At 54.0% G+C, this 23,495-nt stretch overlaps 2 protein-coding genes across 2 annotated transcripts; one reads left to right on the top strand and one right to left on the bottom strand.

The window, feature by feature from the left end:
• The first annotated feature begins 4,384 nt into the window (after positions 1–4,384).
• MARCKSL1 (MARCKS like 1) lies at positions 4,385–6,884 on the top strand. Its single transcript, XM_032710254.1, has 2 exons — positions 4,385–4,496; positions 5,506–6,884. The coding sequence occupies exons 1-2, from the start codon at positions 4,434–4,436 to the stop codon at positions 6,130–6,132; spliced, it is 690 nt and encodes a 229-aa protein (XP_032566145.1). The 5' UTR covers positions 4,385–4,433; the 3' UTR covers positions 6,133–6,884.
• A 3,634-nt stretch (positions 6,885–10,518) lies between these two features.
• HDAC1 (histone deacetylase 1) lies at positions 10,519–23,315 on the bottom strand. The gene is made up of 14 exons (XM_032710148.1): positions 23,212–23,315; positions 18,749–18,861; positions 18,222–18,339; positions 16,478–16,552; positions 14,824–14,962; positions 14,152–14,293; positions 13,246–13,338; positions 12,848–12,956; positions 12,593–12,733; positions 12,275–12,383; positions 12,051–12,181; positions 11,304–11,450; positions 11,172–11,220; positions 10,519–10,843 (listed from the first exon to the last, which is right to left on the bottom strand). The coding sequence occupies exons 1-14, from the start codon at positions 23,258–23,260 to the stop codon at positions 10,816–10,818; spliced, it is 1,443 nt and encodes a 480-aa protein (XP_032566039.1). The 5' UTR covers positions 23,261–23,315; the 3' UTR covers positions 10,519–10,815.
• Positions 23,316–23,495: the final 180 nt, after the last annotated feature.

The following is a 23,495-nucleotide window of genomic DNA, read 5'->3' as shown; positions in this document are numbered from 1 at the left end:
TTCCTTTCCTCCTCCACGACTCCCAACAGCCACCACCCTCTGCCCCCCAGCAGGAGCGGGGAAGGGGGTGATGGGGCGGGAAAGGTCCAGGAGGGGGGAGAGCAGAGCTGATCCTGCGGGGTGGGATGCAGGGGGATGTTGCAGGAGGGAAAAGCAAGCCCAGAAATAGCAAGTGTAGCAGTTGCAGAAGGCGCCGGTTGCCATGGGATCTTCACAACCAAAAATGACGGGGCTCTGGCAGATACAAGAACGGGCCCTTTCATGTGTTTCTATGGGAAGTCAGCGCCTCTCCACAGCCTCCCGGGCTGGAGCCTTTCCCAGGGCAGGAAGGATTTGGGGACACTGGTTGTGGTGACAGGGAGAGCCCTGGAAAAGTCCCTGGAGAGCCTTGCTTGGGTCCAGGAGGCTTTTTCCCCAGTGCAGATGTTGCAGGGTCACTTGACACCGGCTCCACGGGCAGGTTTGGCACCTCCCAGCTTCTGCTTAGGCAAAGGGTAGAGATTCCCGGCTCTTCCTTGTGCCCCTCAGGAATCCCCTGGTGTGGAGCTCGGTAGATTTTCCTCCTGCAGCTGAGGAAGCACAGCCTTGCTCAGCACCTGCAGTGCCCCAGCCCCTTCATCCTGTATCCTCCCGGGATGAGCATCATCCTGGGGACCAGGCCAGTGTCCATGTCCTGGGACAGCCACACAAGGGGCACAGCGGGTGGACATGGCAGCACAGGCAGCCCCCAGACCCCTCAGACCCTCAATGCTCCTGTTTTAGCCAAAGGCTGCTCCCAAGGGCTGATCCCAAGCTGTCACTGCTGTGGTGGTGGCAGAAGCCATGACCCTCCATCCCTGTGCAGGGCACAGCCCAGCCCCGCACTCTCCCTGCTGGAATTCTCTCCCTGGAGAGATCTAATTAGTTAATTCCTTCGCTATTTATAAATCAATATGGAAATCCCTCTGCTTCGTTCCCGGCCCTGTTGGTCGCTCTGGCTGGGTCCCCCCCAACTCTAAAACCCCCCAGCAGATGATGTGGGTACATGAATAAATAATTGCCTTAATTCTTCGTTAAGGGTCGGGGGAATGCTGTAGGTGGCCAAGGTAGGACAAGGGGCTGGGGATGGTCCCTCCTCGTCCTTCTCCAGCCCTGTGGTGTTGGAGCCAAGTTCCCCCGCTCTGCCCTGCAGCCTCTCAGCGCTTAACACCCAATAAATTAATAATCAGCCGCAGTTTAAGTAGGTCTGGAAAGTGGAAAACAACATCCGCAAAGATCTGGCGTCCCCCCCCCCGGCCTCGCGGGCGGGAGCGGCAGAGATTTGTCTGCCTGTCCATCTGCCGGAGGGGCACACAGACCGTAATCTGTCCGTCTGTCTGCGGCCTGCAAATCACCAGCCCTTCCCAGGCAGCCAAAGCCCCCCGAGCCCGGGGAGAGCCCGATGGAACCGGAGCATCCTCTGCCCTGCTCCGCTTCCCTGCCCACGGGGAGGGAGGAACCTGAGGCGGCAGCGGAGGGACGGGACCCGCCACTGGTTCCCGCTGGCTGGTGGCCACTGGTTTGCACCGGGAGGGTCTGGGTTGGTGTCTGGTTCGTGCTGGAATTCACCGGTTCCTGCCCTCCACCCGCTCTCCCGGTGTCACCACATGTCACCCCCGGCCACGCACGGAGCGGGAAAACGGCCTTTTCCCAGGATGAGAGCTGGAATAACCAACCGTGGGCCTGCCCGGGGACACCCACGGGGTGCTGGGGTGGCCACGCCGAGCACGGCCCGGGATCCAGAGGAACCATCCCGGTGCCGCCGCCGCCGGCAGCGCGGGAAGGACAGACATCTGCCCTGGAAGAGGAGGCACGGCTCGGGAATCCACGGGGAATGTGGCTATTTATAAACACGGCCCTTACGCAGCGCTGCAGAAGAGGGTTTTCAAGAAAAGCCGGGATCGGGAGCGGACGTGGCGACTGGGGATTCCTCGGAGATGAAAGTCGCTGGGAAAACATCTGTGAGGAGGTCCTGGCACAGTGGGAGGGGGGGCTGTCACTGTCACCCCACTGCCAGCTCTGCATCTTGACCTGTCCAACCACGTTCGAGTTTACCCTTTGCACATCTGCTTCCCGTTGCTCTGGGGTTGGGATCAGTGCTGGAAGGGGAGCAGGGAAGGGGGGGTGAAATGCTTTATCCCCTCCAGGAAAAACATGGAAGAGACCTTGGCTCTGCACCGGAGGGACTGAGCTGAGCGGCACTGACCCCCCGCCCCATAAATCCCCTCGGATCCACCCATCACCAAAGGAAACACCTTCCCTGCACGAGGCCTGTCCAGAGCACAGGGAAGGCTTTGGTGTCCCCAACCCAACAGCCAGGGCCACACCAGGGCTGCCACTGTCACCCCACAGGCTGCACCCCCAGAGCCCCTCAGAGCCCCCCAGCAGTGGGGATGGTGCAGGTCAGGATGGGCCACCAGTGCCTTTCTCCTTAGTAGTTCCCTGTGGCTTCGGGATGGGAGGATGGGAATGTCTTGGGGTGGTTGTGTGGGTGGATGGACTTGGACGGGCACTGTGAGAGCCAGTGCTGGCTCAGGGGTACATGGCACAGCCAAAATGTGGGGGTGCTGCAGCAGCGGGATGGGATGAGATGGGATGAGATGGGATGGGATGGGATGGGATGGGATGGGATGGGATGGGATGGGATGGGATGGGATGGGATGGGGTGGGATGGGATGGGACAGCAGCACGAGGCCTCTTTGCATTCCTGCAGAGAAGAGCCAGGACCAAATGACCCTCAGCAGAGAGACTGAAAACAACTCCCAGAAGGTGGGGAGAGAAGTGTGGAGCTGGGATGGACACTGCCCAGTGCCAAACAGCTGCTGGGACAGCGGGAAGGGCTCCCCAGTTGGGGTTTGCTCCCAGCAAGAAATGGTTGGGGACACCAGCCTGGAGCTCACACTCGGGGACAAGTGCTGGGACACAGATCCTCTTCACTGACTAATTCCACACGCTCCCTTGGGCAGTTTGTCTTCCCAAAGCCCTGATATCCGTGTGTTTTCCAACGGGGAACATCCTCCTTGGCTCCCGTGCTGCTCGGGACACTCGGGCCCTCGCCGCCGGCCGGAGCACCCGGCAGCCATCCAAGGGCTTTATCAACTGGCACCCAAAAGTCAATAAGGAAGATGCCGCCTGTTTTAATTAACAGCAATTTCACTCCGACGGGGGCGAGATGATGATGTGCCGGGGGGGAGGGAGGCCAGAGACAAAACATGACCTTGTTGGCGCAGCGCACACAGCGGGACATTGTTTTCCCCCTCGGAGACTGGCCTTGATCCTGCCTGGGCTCCGGGGCACAGCTGGGTGCTGGGGGACGGGGGCTCTGCTGGGAGCAGGGTGTGAGAGTGCCTGGAAGGTTCCAAGTCCAAAGGGATCGGGACGTGGCACCCGGGCGCGTGAGCAGGGGATGTCGGTGGCTTGGGCTGGCACAAAAGAGTCTGGATTTTGGGAGCCCCCAGTGAAGCCCAGCTGTGTCTGAGTGCCATGGGAGTGAATCCCCCACTGGCACTGCTGGACATCCCTGGCAGCACAGGGATGCTGCACGGCCCTCGGCAGAATCAGCATCCACTTGAGTTTAGTCCCATTTTCTTTTTTCCTGAGCTCTCCTATTCCGGGAAAGCAGAGAAGAGAACACACCCAGAGGGGAAAAACCTCCCTGTGTGTGTGCCAGGGTGCTTGGTGAGGTGGGGAGCCGGGGTGTGACCCATTGCACAACCTGTCCCCACAGCAGGACCCTCGGGGGACCGCTGGGGCTGCAGTAAGAGGGACCCCGGGAGAGGCAGGACTCCAGAGCGAGCAGGACTCCGAGGGAAGTGGGACCCTGGTGGGAGCAGGACTCCAGAGTGAGCAGGATTGAGATGACCTGCACCATGGTGTTGTCCTGGAGGTGATGGGGAAGGGACAAGTGGCACCGTGGGACATTCCCAGAGTGACTGGGATGGGACGAGAAGCACCCCAGGGGTGCTGGGGATGGGGGCACAGGCACCCACGGGTGCTGGGGCCGCAGGCAGAGGCACCTCAACGGTGTCAGGGGTGAGGCGAGCAGCACCCCTGGGATGATGGGGCTTGGATAAGCACCCGCCCCATGCAGGGGAGAGGGCACCGGGCGAGGCGGGGGGCTCCCCACCACCCCCTCCCACCGCCTCCCCTCACCCCACCGCGGCTGCCCCGATCCCCGGGGGTCGCACAGGAGGGACGGGGGTGGGGGGGGGGGGCTCGGCGGCCGCCAGAATCCCCCCGCTCTCCCCCGGTCCCCGGCGGGGCGGTGGCTCCATCGCGGTCCCCCCGCCCCCGGGGCGGGCTCGGCACCGTCCCGCCCCCGCCCCGCGCCTTATCAGCGGCGGGCGGGGGGCTCGCCCCACTCCCGCCCAGCGCAGCCGCCGCGGCGGGGCCGGCAGCACCCGACGTGCCGCACCATGGGCAGCCAGGGCTCCAAGGCGGCGGGCGGAGACCCCGACACCGCCAAGGCCAACGGGCAGGTGGGTACCGGGGGGAACCTCCTCGCGGCGCCGGGACCCCCCCCGCGCCCCGTCGGGGCGGGCGGGAGCAGCGGAACAAAGGCGGCGGGGAGGGGGCGGCGGTGGTCCGGGCAAGGGGGTGGGTTCTTGTGCCCCCGGGGGTGGGGTGGGTGTTCTGCCGCCCGGAGGGACCCTCCTGCCCGGCGGGCACCGGGCGATGCGGCAGCGCCCGCGCCGCGCCCCGGGCTCCCCCCGGCACCGGGCGGGTCCCGTCCGCGCCGCGCCCCGGGACCGGGAGTGGAGCGCGGGCGCCGCCCGGTGGCAGCGGGATGGACCCCCCACATCCACCCCCTCCCATCGTGGATATCCCCCCGGTGCGACCCTTCTTCGCCCGGGCTCGGTGCACCCCGTTTTCCTTGGCCGTATTTCACCCCCCCTCCCTCCGGGACCCCCTTTTTCGCCGTTTGGGCGCCCCGCTCTGTGGACGGTGTTTCCCGTTTCCATCGGTTGAAAGCCCCCCCTTTTCCTCGACTGTCCTCGTTTCCACCGTGTGGAATCCCTCAGTTTTCCTCGGCTGGGCACCCCCTCGGTGTCCAGCGCGCCCCTTTTCCACGGCTGGGAGCTCCCTCTGTGCCCAGTGTTTCCCGTTTCCACCGGCTGGAAACCCCCCTTTTTCCGGGCTGGATGTCCCCCCCACCCCCCCGGTGCCAAGTGCATCCCTTTTTCCCGGCTGGGTGCTCCCCAGTGCCCGATGAGCCCCTTTTCCCCCATACGGGTGCCCCCCGCCCCATCCCCGATACACCCACCCCCTTTTCCCGGATGGAAGCCCCCTCTGTGCCCGGTGTTCCCGTTTCCACTGGCAGAAAAAAACCCCTTTTCCCCATCTGGATTCCCCCCTACCCCCCCGTTCCGTTTCGCCCGCTGGGACCCCCCTCCTCCTTTTTGGGTTGGGGGGCTGGGGGGTCGGGGTCGCGGTTTGAGGTCGGGGTTTGGGGTCTAACGCGGAGCTGCTCCATCCCCCCCCCCGCAGGAGAACGGCCACGTGATCTACAACGGGGACATGACGCCCAAGGTGGGGGTCGAGGTGTCCCCCCAGAACGGGAACGGCTCGGCTGAACCCCCCAAGGAGGAGAGCGAGGGCGAGCCGGGCGGGGGGGACGCCATCGAGCCCGCCCCCCCCGCCGACGGGGGGGACCCCAAACCCGAAGAAGGGGCCGCGGCCCCCAAGGACGCCCCCAAGAAGAAGAAGAAGTTCTCGTTCAAGAAATCCTTCAAGCTGAGCGGGATCTCCTTTCGGAAGAACAAGAAGGAAGCCGGGGACTCCTCTGGCTCCTCTCCCACGGAGGAGCAGCAGGGCAAGGGCGAGGAGAGCCCCGCGGGGGGGGTGCAGCCCTCGGCTCCCCCCGAGGAGGGGTCGGCGGAGGAGCAGGGGGGCCCCGGGGAGGGCAGCGAGGGAGCTGAGCCCAAGGGGCAGGAGGGAGAAGCCGGCGGGAGCAAGGAGAAGAAGGAGGAGGAGGAGGAGGAGAAAGAGAAGCAGCAGCAGCAGCCGGCGGGGGAGAGCCAAGGAGACACAGCCAAACCCGAGGAGCCCTCGAAAGCCGCGGGGGCCGAGCCCACAACAAGCCCCGCGGCGGCGGTGGAGCAGAAGGAAGAGTAGATTCCACTTGGCATCGTCCTCACTGGAGACTCTCACGCCGTCCTCTCCATCCTGGAACACCACGGACTCGCCCACACCCCCCCCAGCCCACCTAGAACTGACACCACTCCCCAGACCCCACACGCCCCCCTTGAGGTATCTCTTCCTTTTCCCCCCCTCCCCTCCTTTTTCCCCCCCCCCGGTAGAAAAAGCTGGTTTGGATTCCCACACCACTGCCACCACTTGGAGTAGTTTTACCTGAATCCTTTTAAAAAAAAAAAACAACTGGGGGAGGAAGATTATTATCCTGGACATTCACTGGAGTTTTACAGTTTGTAAGAAGAACAGATCCCACGTCCTGCTCTGGATCTCTGTGGCCTCCAGACTGTCCCTTCTCCTCCCAGCAGCTTTCCAAGCCCACTGACTGTTCAATGGATTTTAATTTTTTTTTATTTTTTTTTTTTTGTTGTTTTGTTCTTTATTTCTCAGTTTACATTCCTGGTTCTGACTTCATTTAAAGTATTTTGTGCTTTTTATAGAAATCGATGGTTTAAAAGCTAATCTGGTTAGTTTTTTATAATGTCTTATATTGGCTTAAAACCATAAAAGCTTGTAAGTCCGCTGTGTTTAATTCTGCTTCTAAGGGATAACTTTTAGGGTGTGGGGTGGAGAGAGGGGGCCCTGCCAGCTGTATAATGTGAAGCAAAACGTTGTTTTCTCTGTAAATAATTTTTTTAATGGCCAAACCACTTGATTTGCAATTTTTCTAACTTTTAAAAAAAAAAAAAAAAAAAGCAGGAAAAAAAAAAAAAAAGAAACCAAACCACAAAACAAACAAACAAAAAAAAGCTGTACGGGGCTTTCTTGTAACATTTGAAAGGAATAAATGGTGACCCCTTTATGGGAGAGCTCGAGTCCTTCTTGTCCTGGATGCCAGGGAAGGGCCAAGGGAAGATGGCAGTTGCTTATTTAGTTCAACAGCTGCTGCATTTAATCACTGCTCACACTTAATTGACTTGCAGCAGATGTAGAGCCACAGCCACAAAGGACTTTCCCACACCAGCCCTGTCCCTACCCCCGGATTGCTGCTCAACTGGCTGCTGGGGACCTGTTTTTGTAGAGATCCAACCCGATTTTTCCTGGTGTGTGGGGGGGGTGGTGGGTTGAAAAATCCGGTATTTTTCTCACAATGAGGGTTACTGGGTGAAATTCCCATTTTCGAGCGTGGTTTCTCTGGTTTAAATTGGTTTTGGTTTTTTTTTTTTTTTTCAGTGGCTTTAGAGTAGGATTAGCTCCTCTCTGCTGAAAAGAGCACAAAAGGCGTGCGCTGGGAGCAAAGATTTCCTTAACAAAGGGAAATCCAAGGGCACAATGGTGCCTCTATCCCTTCTCCTGTCACCTGCACAGGGGTTGAGGTGGCTTTTCCCGAGGAAAGGTGGCTTTTTTCCCAAGGAAGGAAGGAGCACAGCCTGGGGGGGGGGGGGGGAGCTGCTCCCACCAGCCCCTCCATTTCATGGCCTGCTCCCAATTCCCATCCCAGCTCCCAATTCCCACCTGCTCCTGCTGTTTTGGCTGGCAAAGAAGATGGAGAAGAGGAAAAAAAAACAAAACCATTGTTTGCCCAACAGGCACCACCCTGGGAAGGGGTGAGGACCATCCAGGCTCCTCCCGAGCCTCGAGGTAGGTGGAAATGCCCCAAAACTCCTTGTTTTTTTGTGCAGCACATCCCTCTGGGAAGCAAAAACAAGGGACCTGCTTCCCAAGGGAGCAGGGGAGTCATCCCTAGTCACGGAGGGGGTGGAGTGGGGTGAAACAAATGGGGTGTTTTGCCCCATTTTGAACCAAACCCGTCCTTTCTGAGCCTGCCCGGGGTCTGTCACATCCCGGTGCATCCGCCCGAGCTGCATCGTGGCAGCCATTTTAGGAATCCCTGGAAAACAGAGGGATTGCGGATGCACTCGGCACCGGGGGGGACAGGGTTGGAGGGTGGCTTTTGTTCCAGGAGGGGAGGATTTGCTCGTGTGCTCTGGGTGAAAGGGATAACGGGGTTCCCCCCCAAGGCAGGGGGGGGGGAAATGTTTGGGAAGTCAACTGTGCCCACACAAAGCTGCCTTTTTTTTTTTTTTTTTTAGCAGTAAAAAACCAGCAGAGTTGGCTCCTGTGGCCATTTCAGGTGTGATCAGCTGCACAATTAACCTGCTCCTAATTAAATTAGGAGAATTTTTGTTCGCTCCGACGCAAGGTAAAACCACTTAAGCTCATCCAAATGGTGAATTAAGCTCATCCAAATGGTGAATTAAGCTCAGCCCTTCCCATCATTAATTATTCCTTTTCCAGATGAGCTTTGAGCACCACAAAGTGCTGCAAGTCCAACCCCAAACCCAGTTAAGCACCAGGGATGCTGCTGGAGGAGAACCTGGCTGGAATTTGGGAGAGACAGAAAAACCAGCCCAGTGACCCTCGGTTGGAGCTGTGAGCAAATAAACCCCCCCCCCCCCCCAAAACTGTGGTGTTTTGAGTCACCTTTCCCAGAGAGAGGAGCCAGGGGGAGAATTTCAAGGCTGTTTTGTAAAATCCAAGGGAAAAGGAAAAAAACAACAAAACACCAAAAAATCCCCCCAAAAAACCAAAACCAAACCACAAAAAAACCTAAAAAAACCCCCCAAACATTTACAAATTAGATTAAAGCAATTTTTTCAGGGAAGAGGGGGAAAAAAAGTAACAAAAATTGGACATTTATTTATAGAAACTGACTTTTCACCGAGTAGATTCTAAACAAAACATTTTGGTGGATGGGGTTAAACACTCACCTCTCTTCCCAAATATTGTTACACCTGGAATTTTTTGTTGGGATCTACGTTACATCCAGCTGTGGCTCTGGAAATGAACTGACCCCCCCCACCCACTGGAGTGTCCCCTCTGAGCAGAAAGCAGGCCAGACTCACACCAACCATAGAAATGTACCAGTTTTTATTAAAAAGATTCTCAAAATTCAAAATAAACGCATCTTTAAAAAACCACAATATATTTCCCCTCCCCTCCCTCCCCCCCCCAGACACAAAGTTACACTGATCTCTTCTTCTCTCGCTTCACATACAAACACTGAAGAGCAGGAGTGACACCCGGATCCAAAAGAGACTAAAAAACTCACGGTGGAAAACGGGAAGGGAGGGGAGGGGGGGGGGAAAGAAGCGTTTTAAAAAAATAAACCCTTTGAAAAAATAACCTGTGTGAAGTTTTTAGCAGCATTATTAGAGTTGAAACCCTCGGCAGCGCTCCCGGGGGAGGTTCCAGATCCTCCCCTGAGGGCCGGAGGAATCCCCCTGAGGAAGGAGAGCAGCGAGTCGGAACTGCCTGAAAACCAAACTTCTCCACCGAAAGCTCGGCTAATGATCAGCTGTACAAAAGGAGATGCTAAAGAAAGGGGCAGAGCCGGTCACAAAAGACCTTCGGGGGGTGAGATAATGTGTGGGAGGAGGAAAAAGGAGCTGTAAAGAGCGTTCAGAGCCCCATCTGCTGTTCCCTCAGGAAGGCAACAGATTAAAAAAAAAGGTTCTTCGTATTTACTGGCCTTGGGAGGAAAATTCAATTTGAAAACGTTTGTAACTTCAGGTCGAAAAAAAAAAAAAGAAAAAAAAATAGTATTTCAGTCAGTGACAACACATCAACTAAATTCTCAGCCAGGCTGGGGGCTGGGCTGGAGAGGGATTGGGGATTTCTGCAGTGGTTTCAGCCCAGGACATGGATCAGTGCTGGGAGCCAAGGGCAGAAAAGCAGGAAAAACAAAGCCAAAGGGGCAGTAACTCACTTTCCCCCCCACAAAGAGGGGCATAGAAAAAAGAGGTATAGAAAAAAACAGGTATAAAAGCTCCATCCCTTCCCTTCCCTTCCTCGAGGTGCTGCCACACTCCCTGGATCTGCCAGATCTTGGAAAACTGAGCCACCACACACGGGTGGTTTTCATTCTGCATTTTCCAGATCTGGGCTCTGGGGTTGATTCACTTAAAAAAATAAAAAATAAAAAATAATTAAAAAAAAAAAATCACTTTTCAGGTTGTTTTTTAAGCTGCTTCATCTCTTTCCATGAGTTTGCTGCAGGAAGGAACCAACTCTATTCAAGAACTGCACTATTTGACCCTGAGAAGTGGCACCAGCTTGCAGTTAACTTGCCACAGTGGAATCAAACTGAAGACCAAAGGAATAGTCTCTCACAGGCTTCATTTGGGAACTCGGATTCTCCCACAAAACACCACCAAAAAAAAGAAAAAAAAAAAAAAGAAGAAGAATAAAAAAAACAAACAAAAAGAATTCATGGCCATCTTTCCACCTAACCTGAAATGCAGATACTACTTCTACTTAAATTATTCTTTTCCAAGGTTATTTCAGAGGAGAGAGTAAAGGAAGTGATTTTTGTTTGTTTGTTTGTTTTTTTGTTTACAGACACACTAAGGAGGCAGTGGAAGGCAAGAGTGAAAACTTCCCAGTCACCAAATCTGGGCAGTGCAGGTCTGGCTGCTCCGCAGAATCCTCCCCTCTGCTCCCAGCGAGGAGTGCAGCAAGGAATAATTTACAGTCCTCAAGTCATTTATACAATTATATAGAAATATATACAGAAACATATATAAAATATAAATCCTGTGGAATAGGAGGCAACCCGGGAGCTAAAAACCTACGACAAACTACGCACGGACAGGCCCGTCCAGCTCAGGTGGATTTTGGCTCTTCCTTCGCCCTGGGGAAGCAAGAAGGGAAGGGTTTGGTTTAAACAGGCAGCTTGAGCTGTGCCCAGGCTCTAACAACAAGCCAGAGCTGCAGCCTTAGAAGTGCTGCTCATCTGGTCCATCTTCAGCTAAAATTTGTAACATAGTGCTGAGCGAAGGTGCAGTGTTTTGATTTTGATTTTTTTAAAGCAGCATTTTTGAGCCCTGAGAAGGCTCTCACAGCGTTTTATCAGGTGGGCTGCTCAACACCTGCAAACTTCTGCCCGTTAAGAACCTGTGACAAAGCCACCCCAGCTGCCACATCTACCCCTCAACCCTCCCAGCAGACTCCAGACTCACCCTTTGGGTTCTGCTTTCTCCTCTTTCGCTTTTTCCTCTTCCTTCTCATCTAGGAAAAAAACAAAGACACACGGCAGTGCAGTGGGAAAGCACCAGCCAGGCAGAGCTCCAGGTCCCAGCTCTCCTGCTCACCTTTTTTCTCCTCTTCCTCCTTTTCCTCCTCTGCCTTCACACGCTTGGCTTTCTTAAAGTTGGCGACGTTTTTGCGCCCTCCTTCCCCTTCGTCCTCCGAGTCAGAGAATTCCTCATCACAGGATATTCTCTTGTTGGAATTGCGGACTGAGTGTGAAGAGGACAGAGGTTGGTTGAGCAGATTTACAAGTCAGGAGGCTCCAGGTACTAATTCTTTGGGTACATCTACTCACTGGAGTGAACTGAGGAGCCTACCTAAGTCAGGATTAGGCCACGATAAAAACACTGTACCTGCTGCATCTTTTAACTCATCCCTCCTCACTGCTCATGCCCAGGATCCAAGATCACATGGACAACTTGGATTAGGTACAGTGTGATGTCTAGACTTGACAGCATAAGCAGGTTAACCAGCCTCCCACTGAGAAATCTGTCTGCCAGATCCTAAAGGCCAATCTGGCTACAAACCACCATTTCCACTTCTGGCATCACACCTGACAGTCTCCCAGAAAGGGTTCTGTCCCAGCACCTACATCCCAGGAACTGCTTGAGCTCTCACATTAAAGTCTGGAGTTTCTCCACTATGGAAATCATCTGGCAAAGGGGGCAGTGCTCAGCATCAGGGCTTCATCTTCCAGAACACAAAACGGATTCAAACCGAGACTCCAGAACCGGGCAGATCTAAATCCTACATCCTCCTCCTCCTGCAGCTCATGGCTCTTTGGCACCCAGCCAGACACAAGCACCTACTTGAAATGCGTTTCTCGGGGTCATCTTCCTCTTCATCTCCACTGTCCTCCTGAACAGCATCCTCGGGGATGGGCTGCATCTGCACCCCGGGGGCGTGCGGGAGCATGCGCAGGTTCTCAAAGAGGCGCTGCCTGGAGCCGCCCAGGGAAGGAACACCTTGGTCAGCAGGTGCCTCCCTGGAGGTCCCAGGGAAGGGCCAGTCCCCAGGAGGAGCAACCACTTACTTGATCTTCTCGAGGTACTCGTTGGTGTTCTGGTTGGTCATGTTCGAGGGGCTGATGTGGAGCTTGAAGTCTGGCCCGAAGTACTCAAAGTAGTCATTGTATGGAAGCTCTGCGGGCAAATGAAAAGGAATAAACACCAAGCTACCACCAGAATGAACAAAGCAACAGCTACAAGCAAATCAGGGCATCCAAAAGCTCTCCCACAGAAACAACCAAGAGGTGACAAAAGCAATCTCGGCATTCCTGCCTCTGCCCCAGCAACACCTTTTCCCTGAGCTGTTCTAGAATGCCACTGGCCCTCAAGTCTGGGAAAATTACCATTGGGAATTTCGGTGTCCAAAGCCACAGCAGTCTCATAGGTCCAGCACCTGGCCACGTTCCTGATGGTGTAGCCGCCCCCTCCCAGCATCAGCATGGGCAAGTTAAAACTTTTCACAAACTCCACACACTTGGCATGACCTGCAGAAAAAGCAGTGGGGGGGGGGGAGGAAAGGTCACACTCATGGCATAAGAACACACTTTTCCATGGAATCTCAGTGATGCCAGCTCAGCACAGGCACTGTGTGCTCCTACCTTTGATGGTGAGGTTGAAGCAGCCCAGCCTGTCCCCGGAGAGGGAATCTGATCCGCACTGCAGGACAACAGCACTCGGCTGGAATGTCTCCATGACTTTGGAGATCACCTAAACAACAAAGCCCTTGTTACACGCTCTGCACTGGACACTGTCACAGCAGCACAGTGCCACCCATGTCAGCCAGGGCCACGAAGACATCCCTGGTGCTCCCACAGCTGCCGACTCCCCTGTCCCAGAACACTGGGGCTCTCACGCGCTGGAGCTCCCGGACAGGCCGCGATTGTTCGGGGGGAATAGAGCCCCTGGTGAGGCTCAGCACAGAAAACTCAATCAGCCTCCCCAAAGAATGGCTCCAGGGACAAAGTGTGACCCACTGGGCGAGGAGGAGTTCACTTACAGGCTTGAATATGGCTTCGTAGGACTCGTCGTCGATGCCGTCCCGGAGGGGATAGTTCACAGCGTAGTACTTGCCTTTGCCTGCACCAATGTCCTGTTGGAGGGAGAGAGGAGAGACCACAGCTCACCAGAAGTCCAGCTGGAACACAGAAACTGTGCTCCAAAGCACGAAGGGAAGCCTGGAATTCCAGCAGTGTAATCCCAATATTAAGCCCAGCCCGCAGTCCCAGTCTGGGCTGACCACGTCACTGCTTTAAAATTATATATATTTTCATTTCTATTATCACTCTCATACCCAGGTGTCTTATTAAAAATAACTTGTTAAAAATAATTAATTCATTCCTGGTGCACAGTGGCTGCACCAGGATAAAAATGCTGCAGCTGCATCAACAGCAAATTCTGGGCAGGGCTGAAAAAACACAACTCAAGGGTGAAAGGCACGAGAATTTAGATCAGAAAAATGTAATTTCACTAGAAAAGCACATAAAAAGAGGTAAAGAACCCTTCACCCCTGAGAAATGGGGCATGGAAGTGCCAGAAGTCACAGAGGGACACCTGGATCTACCTGAGTGACACAGTTACCACCAGGACTCATTAACACAAAGAACTGAGCCACAGGAAAAAATGCCAACAGGATAAATCCACTCAGAAACCTTCCCCCAAGAGCTTGGGTGACCAAGCAGCTACAGGTGACCAACACACCATTTTCAGAGCCCCTTTTCTCAGCAAAATAATGGTGACACCAAAGCCTTGGGTTCAAATACACGACCACAGGCACACCAGCTGAACCTACACCTCTGCCCTCAGGAAAAGGGTGTCACTGTGAGAGCAGGAACAGCCAGGAGAGCAGTGGCAGATGGAAAAGGGCAAATTCCAGGGCGATTTTCAGCCAGGCCTTCAGTCTCACCCGCAGGTCCCCTGTTCCTGGGAAGTACTCCCCGTACTTATGGAAGGACACGGTCATGACACGGTCTGTGGTGTAAAAGGCCTCCTCCACCCCGTCCCCGTGGTGAATGTCGATGTCGATGTACAGCACCCTCTGGTGATACCTGGGGGGGGGCACAAAGGAGCCAGGATATTCCATTTATTCAGAGTAAAAACTGCCTTCACCAGCAGAGAAGACGAGAACAAAGGAATCTGGGGCTGGTTCCCAGGCTCCACAAGGGAAAGAGCTGCAGAGGAGGGACACACGCCTTGGTCAGCGGTGGAACAGACCCACAGAGGAAAATAAAGTGCCTTTTGCTGCTGAGGGCAGACTCAGCTCAGTTTATTCAGATTCAGCCAAGAAACTGCATTTTTATGCCCAAGCCTCCCACTGAGGTTTGCCCAGAGCCAGGAGCTGTCACATGTGCCAGCTGTGCCCTCTTTTGCAGGGTGGGTGGCAGAGGGAAGGGACAAAGGGGCACCAGCACAAGGCTCCAGAAGCCTCTGCTCCCTGCACAGTGGATAACACAGACATCCCTGGAGGAGACACCCCAAAAGCTGACTCAGCCCTCCCTGGGAAAACACAGCTCCAGAAAGGCAACAAAAAGGAAAGGCTGGGAAGGAGGAGCAGAGGGGTAGATGGTGCTGCCCTTACTTCAGGAGCTCCAGGATGGCCAAGACGATGTCGTTGACGTAACAGAAGCCAGAAGCCTCCGACTTCTTGGCGTGGTGGAGGCCTCCTGCCCAGTTCACTGCAATGTCTGTCTGCTGCTTGTTCAGCTTCACTGCACTGGCTGGGGGGGGACAGTTAGAGAAGGTAAAAACCAGAGCAAAGGGTCTGTGGCAGGGACGGGCCCTTCCCATGGTGCTGCTCACGGGGGGGTTTGGGTCCCGCACAGAGCACGAGGGTTTAACACTGGATGTGTCCCCAAACTGATAAAGAAAAAGGAAGGGAAGGGGAAAGGGGGAAAAGGGAAAAGGGGGAAAAAAGGGGGAAAGGGAAGAAAGGGGAAAAAGGGGGAAAAAAGGGGGGAAAAGGGGGAAGGGGGTGAAAAAAGGGGAAAGGGGAAAAAAGGGGAAAGGGGAAAAAAGGGGAAGGGGGAAAAAAAGGGGGAAGAAAAGGGGGAAGAAAAGGGGGAGAAAAGGGGGAAGAAAAGGGGGAAGAAAAGGGGGAAGAAAAGGGGGAAGAAAAGGGGGAAGAAAAGGGGGAAGAAAAGGGGGAAGAAAAGGGGGAAGAAAAGGGGGAAGAAAAGGGGGAAAAAAAGGGGGGAAAAAGGGGGAAGAAAAGGGGGAAGAAAAGGGGGAAGAAAAGGGGGAAAAAAAGGGGGGAAAAAAGGGGGAAAAAAAGGGGGGAAGAGGGAATGTAGGTTCTGCTCTATCTGCACACATTCATTGCTTCCCATTTTTGCCTCAGAGCAAACACTCTGCCCAAACAAGTGCCCAGCTGGGGTCCCACTGAACACACTCTGGATTTCTCAGTGCCCCCAACAGAAGGCTTTGATGAAAGGTTTTATCCAACACCTCTTCAGCTGAACGTGCATTTAGGCAAAGGAAGTTCCCTTCCCTCAGCCCCCTCCGTAAACTCCCTGTGCAAGTCTGCCAGGATCAAAGCAAACAACCTGTTCTGTGGAATCTCCAGCCCTGGCACCAGAGAGCTGAGAGTTGCTCCAAAAACCACACTGCAGCCAGTGGCTGTGGGTGCTGCTGCACCACGTCACAGGAAACAACAGACTTGGAGGTGTCACTGTGATGCAGCAGCCACAAAGCTCTACAGCACAATAACACCTGCCTGTCTGCAACTGTGAGAACTGTGAAAGCATTTCAGTGTTCCAGCTTTGAGGGAACTCACTGAAACCCCTCAGCTCCTTGTTCACGTTCAGGCTTTTTGTTATAACCAACAGATAAAGCAACCCTGTTCTCTCCTTTCCAGGTTATGCCTGCCCACAGCAAGGGTTTAACAATTTTTTTTTTAATGTAAAGCAGCTCATGTTTAGTTTTTGTTTGGTTTTTTTTTTTAATTAAATGCTGTTGCTGTGGTTTTGGTTTAACTCTACCACTGGTGATGCTGTTACACCACTTAAAGAGCCCTTCACATACTCAGTGAGGAAACCCAGACTAAAATGGAGAGGGGTCCATCAATATGCAAAGCTTGGGCTCACAGGGGGAGAAATCTGGATCTAATTATTAAGGAAATCAGAAATGGGTTCACAGAGCTTCCCCAGCACCCCCTGCAGGAATGTGTTTCCTGGACAGAACCACACGAAATAAATCTGCTTAAAAGGGAGAGAGCACACGACTTGTGATCTTACCCACAGAGCCTCCAGCAGAGAGCTGACAGAACTCAAACAGCCCATCAAACACAGGGCAGTCCTCCCCAACGTTAACTGGAAAAGAAAATAAAACAATTAGTGAGGTAAACCCACAAAAAAAATACCAAGCATATACCACCACTCAGATTAGAAAAGGCAAAGTGGACGAGTGACCAACATCAGACAGTTTTTAGGTTCTCAGCAGTTCCACCCTTGGCAAATTTCTGCTGGAACCACTTCCACTATAAAAAAAACCCCAGCAGCAGGTTTGTGTCTAATCCAGATTTGGCAAGGTTTGATTTTACGAACAGGGAAACAAAAGTAAAGTTGTATTTTTTTTGTAACAACATCCGTGGAGTGTTTCCCTTCTGTGCTTAATGAGAAAGGCACGAACAGCACGAGTTGGAAAGTCATCTCCACAAAGGCTGTGTGAGGAGGGAGCCTCACTGCTCCCAGTCTGGGGACAGGGACACCCAGAAGGAAGTGATTGTTCCCACTTTCCAGTTGTTTCAGCAGGGCAGAGTTTGGATATCAGCTCACAGAGGTGGCTGGAAACCTCCCCTGCTGAGTGAGGAGAATTTAAGTCACTGATTTCTGCGTGTTTTCCATCACAAGAAATTAAACCTGGTGCCCCCTTGGGTTACCCTGCCCAAATATGGCATCAGCAGAATCAGTTCTTCCCCTTTACAGCTGCTCTCCAGCTACACAGAGGCTGCTCCTTTGCAGGGTTTGCTGAAGAAAAGCTCTGTCCTTGTGTCTTTAAGATGAATTTTCCCATTTTGCCTTAGTTCTGGGGAAGTCACAGAGCAGAAGAATGTTGTCTGCCAGAGAGAGCAGAGTGTTCATGAGCTGTATCTGCTCCAGGGGTAAACAGGTCACTTTGGGGAAATATGCACTTTGCTATATGTCATTTGGTGTACTAAGGAATATCATGGACTGTAGGGAGTATATCACTCATAAACCACATTACCCCCCTTCCTCTTATGTGCTTGGGTCTTAATATCTGTCCCCTTCAGCTCACACCAGGTTTCCAAGACCAAAATACTGTTTAAATGAAGCTTGAGCCTTCCCCATTATTTGTCTGTATTTGCTAAAAATCTAGTTTGCTGCAGCCACTGCCAAAAAAAACGTGAGTTCAATGCTGCAGGGAGACCAAAACCAGGTCCCTGTAACCCTAAAATCACCATTAAAGAGCCTTTCCATGGGCTGGAGGGGTTAGAACAAGACATCAGCTCACAATAAACCATCCTGACACAAAGCTGCCAGGTATTAAGGTGGATCTCAACCCTTCCAAACTGCCCTGAGAACCCTTCAGAGTTACTGCAGGTTTGGAGGATAATTGAGGAGAAGGGTTTTTTTAGTTTGTCTGTTTGATTTACCCAACTCTTTCCCACCTCTGGTTGAAGACAAGCACATTAACTCAAAATCCATGCAGCTCATAAATGGAGTTTAGTCACCTCCAAGCCAGGAAGGGAATTTTTTTAGGAGAGTTTCCATCAAAACACAACACAAAAACATAAAGACAGGCAGGTCAAGGTTTGTTTTTTTTTTTTGGCTTTTTGGCTCGAGCCATCTTTAAAATGACTGATCTGCCAGAAAAATCAAAAGGGAAGCCAGGAGAAAGACAATTTCCCCGTGGTTCTTCCTGCTCTTTTTCATCCCAAACCTTCACAACAGGCCCTGGATTCCCCAGATCTATGGTTTGTTTTTTTTTAACCTTGGCAGGACCTGCAGCACAACTCACATCTTTGCATCTGCTTGCTGTACTCAGACATGTTGTCAGGGCGGATGGACCTCAGGAATTTGATGTAGTCATCACTGTGGTACTTGGTCATCTCCTCTGCATTTGCCTTGTGAGGACGCTGCAAGGACAGAAAAAGGAAAAAAAAAATAAATTCCCCTTTCCAATCCCAGATTTACTTCCAGGAACTGCAAAAAAAAAAAAAAAAGTATCAAACCAGCAGTGTTAAACAAGAGAAACTTGCTTTCTTTAGAAATGTCACTACTGGAGTGTATCACATATGCAGAAACACAACATAAATTTAATTTGCAAGGGGAAAAAAAAGCAGTTTTCCAGCCTGCAAAGCTCCTCTGAAGCACAGAACATCTCACTGCAACACTCAGAAAAAAACCCCAGAAATACATCAGCACAACTGTTAAGGGTTTGTTTATTTTTTTCCTCAACAAGTCTGAAGGTCCACAGTTAAAACCTGACACATCAACTGGGACCTTTCACAACTATTTCCCTTGATGGGCAGCCCCACAACTCACATAGATCTCCATCTTCCTGTAGAGGCCATAGTTCAGCAGCAGGTTGTGGGTCATCCGGATCCTGTGGGGTTTCATGGGATGTCCTTGGCCATAATAGTAGTTCCCAACGTCCCCTGGGAGCAGAAAGGGGTTTGTTACAGCAGGGAAAAACCCCCCCATTCCTTCCAAGGGAACCCCAGCCAAGCCAGCAGGTCACTGTCATCCATCTGTCCTTCAGAGGGGATGGGGTGTCCCCTCTTCTTTGCACAGGGATCTCCAGGGATTCAGAAAAGTTTATCCTGGACTCAAGGGGAAATCTGGGGAGGGAGTTTTTAATGCTGGTTCTGGAGAAGGCAATCCAGGCAGAGTCTGAGCCACAAACATCACACTGTGCACGTGGAAGGTGTCCCTGCCCATGGCAGGGGGTTGGAACTACATCACCTTTAAGGTCCCTTCCATCCCAAATCACTCCACGGTTCTGTAAGTTCAGAGGAGGCAGCTCCAGGTCTGGACCAGAGGAGTTTTGGGCAGCTGTGCTGACTCAGCACAGGAAACCCCCTCATGCCCCAGGACTCCCAGGTTTCCCTGAGCAGGATCCACATGGGAGTTTAATCCCAGCTCAGACAGTGCCTCATCCCAGGGAACAGCCTCTGCCTCACTTTCTTACTATTTGCCCCGGCAAAACGAGACCCAGGGCAGGTCCCTCTGTCACCAGCCCAGCCGTGCTCTGACACCTTCTCAACCCTTTCCACCCTTTATTTTTTATTCCTTGCAATCCTCCAGAGGAACCCCAGGCCTTCCCAGCCACCCCCAGGGACACCAGGGCAACAAAGTCACCTTCCTGCAAGTTCATCTCCCCACAGGGATTGTCTCCTCCCCAGCCAAAGCCCAGCTCACACTTCCCTCCCCCCGCTGGGGTTGGGTGGGTTTTTTTCCCCTCCCTCCTTTCCCAGGGAACTTAATTTCCCTGAAATGTACAGAAATTTAACTTTCAGATGGGTGCCTCCTGCCTGATTTGGCTGCAGCAGGCACAGATCAAACGCTGCCAGGAGCAGGAAACGCTCGGGCAGCAGCAGGAACGTCTCCCAGGCCTCATTTCCTTGGGAAACCAGACGAAGTTGTTCATGGAGTTGTACAACTCCTGGTCCGTTTAGGAAGCAGGAGACTCAATCCAGTCTGGCTGGTGACTCAGTTGGGAGAATTAATATTTCATCACCCATCTCAACACTCAGGAGAAGCTGCTGCTTCCCCACAGCACCGGAGCTCTTCCCTCCTGTGGACGTGGATCTATTTTCAGTCAAAGTGGATGCAAATGGTGCAAATCCCACACCCAGACAACTCTGCTGCTGGAATTTTTACCTGTCCCTGGGGCTGCAGGGAAATGGGGCATTGTGTTCTCTCAGTACAACTTCAGAAAGCAGAATTATTTCCGGTAAAATGCATCTTTTTACTGAAAATAATTCCGTTTTCTGAAACATATGAAGGTCTTTTACCAGGGTAACCATCCCTACACTAAAACATATCCCTAAAACTATCCCTAAATCAAGCTTGGGAGAACTTAATATGAGATGTTTGTGACCCCAGATAGAAAATACAACCACAAAACTTCATGAAGCTTTAAAAAATCAGCATCATCTTCACCTCAGGCTAGGCCAACCCTGACCTCCAGAGCCTGTTCCCTCTGCTGGCACATCCCACCAGGAATCCTGTGGAGCCCTGGACGAGTGTCAGAGCAGATTAAGGGACTGTGAACTCCACAGACACCTCTTCACCTGCTGGGGTTACACAAGTCCCTTCATGGGGAGCTTATAAGGGAGAAATTACATCCAAACTCTTCCAAAAAAGACCCTTTGGACACCTGATCACCTTTTCCCCACCCTCTGCATCCCACATTCCTTCTCCTCCTGAAATTTAGGGCTCAAGAGACCCAAACCATCCCCCTGTGTGGAATTATCCCAGCACATCCAACCTTCCCTGTGTGGAAAACAAAAGCCCCAAACCACATTGACCTCCTGGCCACTGCAGGTTGTGCCTCTGCCCCACAACAACAGCCACGCTGTGGATGTTTGTCAGCTGCTCAGAAAAGAGCAGTGAGGGAGGGGGAAAAAAAAAAAAAAAAGGCACTGAAACCTTCACCAGGGTGTAAATTAGGGAGGGCAGCTCCAGATGAGAGCGTGGGACCTGAGCTTGTGCAGCAAAGACCTCAGGGGAGGCAGCTCTGCTCAGCATTTCGCACCAAAAAACCGGTTATTTTGTATTTAAGGCATAATTATGAGCCTGCAAAGATTTATGGTTTGCTCCCAGCCCAGCAGGCTGCTCTGTGAGCACGTTACATCCCAAAGAGAGGGGTGGATTTCATGGAATCCCAGGATGGTTTGGGTTGGGAGGGAGCTTAAAAAGCACCCAGTGCCACCCCCTGCCATGGGCAGGGACACCTCCCACTATCCCAGGTTGCTCCAACCTGGCCTTGGACACTCCCAGGGATGGGGCAGCCACAGCTTCTCTGGGAAATCCATTCCAGCCCCTCACCACCCTCACAGGTAGGGATTTCCCCCCAGTATCCCATCTGACTCTGCCCTCCTACAAACTGAGGCTAAATTTGGACACAGAGACTGGGTTTTTTTTCCCAATCTGTTGTGCCACTCTGGCACTCCTTGAGTTCAAACCAGGCATTTTAGGGCCCAAAGGCTCCCCCTGGCATTTTTTGAAGGCTGGTGTTGCCCAGGGAGCAGCTGTGTGGTGAAACTGGGCTCGATTTCACTTCACCCACAGCTCCAACCCTGCCTCTTCCCTGCCCTGCCCTTCCAAAGGCACTGAGTCAGTGACCCAGTACAGGTTGCAAACCTCACATTTGACTTTTCCAGAGCAATAAAACCCCTCCCCACACGCCTGACACAGTCATTTGGAAGAGCCCCCTCCATGGGGCCACGTCCACTTAGGGGAAAAAAGCAGCAAGAACAAGTTTTTATTTGATTTCAGACCCAAAACCACGATGAAATAGAGAATTGCACAACACCCCTCACACTGGGGGGAGCAGAGTCTATAAAAAAATGAGCCTGCCCATCACCAAAGGGGAGGGGGCTGTGAAGGCACAGAGGTGGCAGGATTGGGATTTCTCCCCCAGCCTGTGGGGTGGATGAGGGATGGGGGCAGCCCCAACACCCTGTTATTCCCTGCTCCAAAGGGATGGTTACACAGCCCCAAAACAGCGCCTCAGAACCAAAGTGAGCCACCCCACAACCCAGGACGTCCAGAGCCAGAACTAGAGGATGCTCCTGGCCACAGGAGCTCCCTGCAAACAGCCACGGCCACTCTGGCTCCCAGAGCCTTTGGGTTTGTTCCCTCTTGACACCGGGAGTGCCTCTTCCTCTGACGTGGCTCCAGGAGGATTCACCTCCCTGTGCTCCCAAAAATCCTTCTCCAGCACCTCAGCACAGCTCCCAAAGCCTGCCTCAGCCTGGTGCCCCCCTCTCCACCCCAGACCCCTCCCAGCCTTTCCTGCAAACTCCCCAGGTTCCCACACCCTGCCCCACTCCAGCCCCCATCTCCCCCCAGTCCTGCTCCCCTACTTCCCCCCACTCTTCCCACTCTCCCCTCCAGTGCTCCCCACGTCCTTCCCATGCTCCCCCACACCCCTCCTATGCCCCCTGGTGCCCCCAACCCCACCAGGGACCCCCCATAACCCAGCTCACACTGCCCTGACCCACACGTCCCTATTGCCCCCCCGGCCCTCAGTGACCCCAACCTCCCTCCCTGCACTCCCCCAACGACCCCCCCAGCGACCCCACTACCCCTCCCACCACCCCAGGGCAGCCCCACCACATTTCCCAGTGACCCCCCCAACACTTATCCCCTCCAGAACATCCCCCACCTCCACGTCCTCCAGTGACCCCCATCCCCAAACCCTCACCTGCATCCCCAGCGACCCCCAGCAACCCCCAATACCCCCCAGTACCCTCAGTAAATCCAATTAAACCCCCCCAGCAACCCCCAGTGACCCCCATTACCTCCCCAGTGACTCTCATTATACCCCCATTACCCCCAGCATCCTCCAGCACCCCCCGTGACCCCCATTATCCCCCCAGACCACCCCTCATCCCATTCCCAGAGACTCCCATAGCCCCCCCAGTGACTCCCATTACACCCCAGTGACCCCATTACCCCCCCGTAAATCCCATACCCCCACCCCAGTGACCCCCAATACCCCCCCAGCGACCCCCAATACCCCCCAGTGACCCCATTACCTCGCCAGTGACCCCTTTACCCCCCCAGTGACGCCTATTACCCCCCCAGTAAACCCAACACTCCCCCCCCAGTGACTCCCATCACCCCCCCGCGACCCCAATTCCCCCCCAGCCCCCCCTCACTCCCACCCCCACTGCCCCCCTCGCCCCCTATTGCCCCCCCTCGCCCCCTACTGCCCTCCTCTCCCCTCCCGCCTGCCCCGCTCTCCCCGCTGCCCCCTCCCGCCCCTCTCCCCTCACCATCGTAGTAGTAGCAGACTTTGCGCTTCGTTCCCTGCGTCAGCGCCATTTTCCTGCCTCCCCTCAGCGCCCGCCGCCGCCCCGTGCACCCAACCCCGCCCGCCCCGGCCCCGCCGCCCCGCCCCCCGCTCCGCCCCGCCCAATCGCCGCGCGCCGGTCCCGCCCGCCGGCCAATGGCGAGGCCGCAGCGCCACCCAGCAGGTTAGGCGGTACCTGGGCCGTACCACGCGCGGGGGGTGCGGGGGGGGGGGCTGCACCATCGCGGGGGGGGGGCAAAGGAGGTG

Source organism: Chiroxiphia lanceolata, chromosome 24 (assembly GCF_009829145.1).
Source record: "Chiroxiphia lanceolata isolate bChiLan1 chromosome 24, bChiLan1.pri, whole genome shotgun sequence".
NCBI lineage: Eukaryota > Metazoa > Chordata > Aves > Passeriformes > Pipridae > Chiroxiphia > Chiroxiphia lanceolata.
This window is presented reverse-complemented; position numbering and strand designations above follow the sequence as displayed.

Excerpts from the sequence above, each read along its gene's own strand:
- HDAC1 (XM_032710148.1), bottom strand. The coding sequence starts at position 23,260 with ATGGCGCTGACGCAGGGAACGAAGCGCAAAGTCTGCTACTACTACGAT. Across the intron at positions 14,294-14,823 it reads GCCATCCTGGAGCTCCTGAA|GTATCACCAGAGGGTGCTGT; the intron begins GTAAGGGCAGCA and ends GCCCCCCCCCAG. Across the intron at positions 13,339-14,151 it reads CAGGAACAGGGGACCTGCGG|GACATTGGTGCAGGCAAAGG; the intron begins GTGAGACTGAAG and ends TCCCTCCAACAG.
- MARCKSL1 (XM_032710254.1), top strand. The coding sequence starts at position 4,434 with ATGGGCAGCCAGGGCTCCAAGGCGGCGGGCGGAGACCCCGACACCGCC. Across the intron at positions 4,497-5,505 it reads CCGCCAAGGCCAACGGGCAG|GAGAACGGCCACGTGATCTA; the intron begins GTGGGTACCGGG and ends CCCCCCCCGCAG.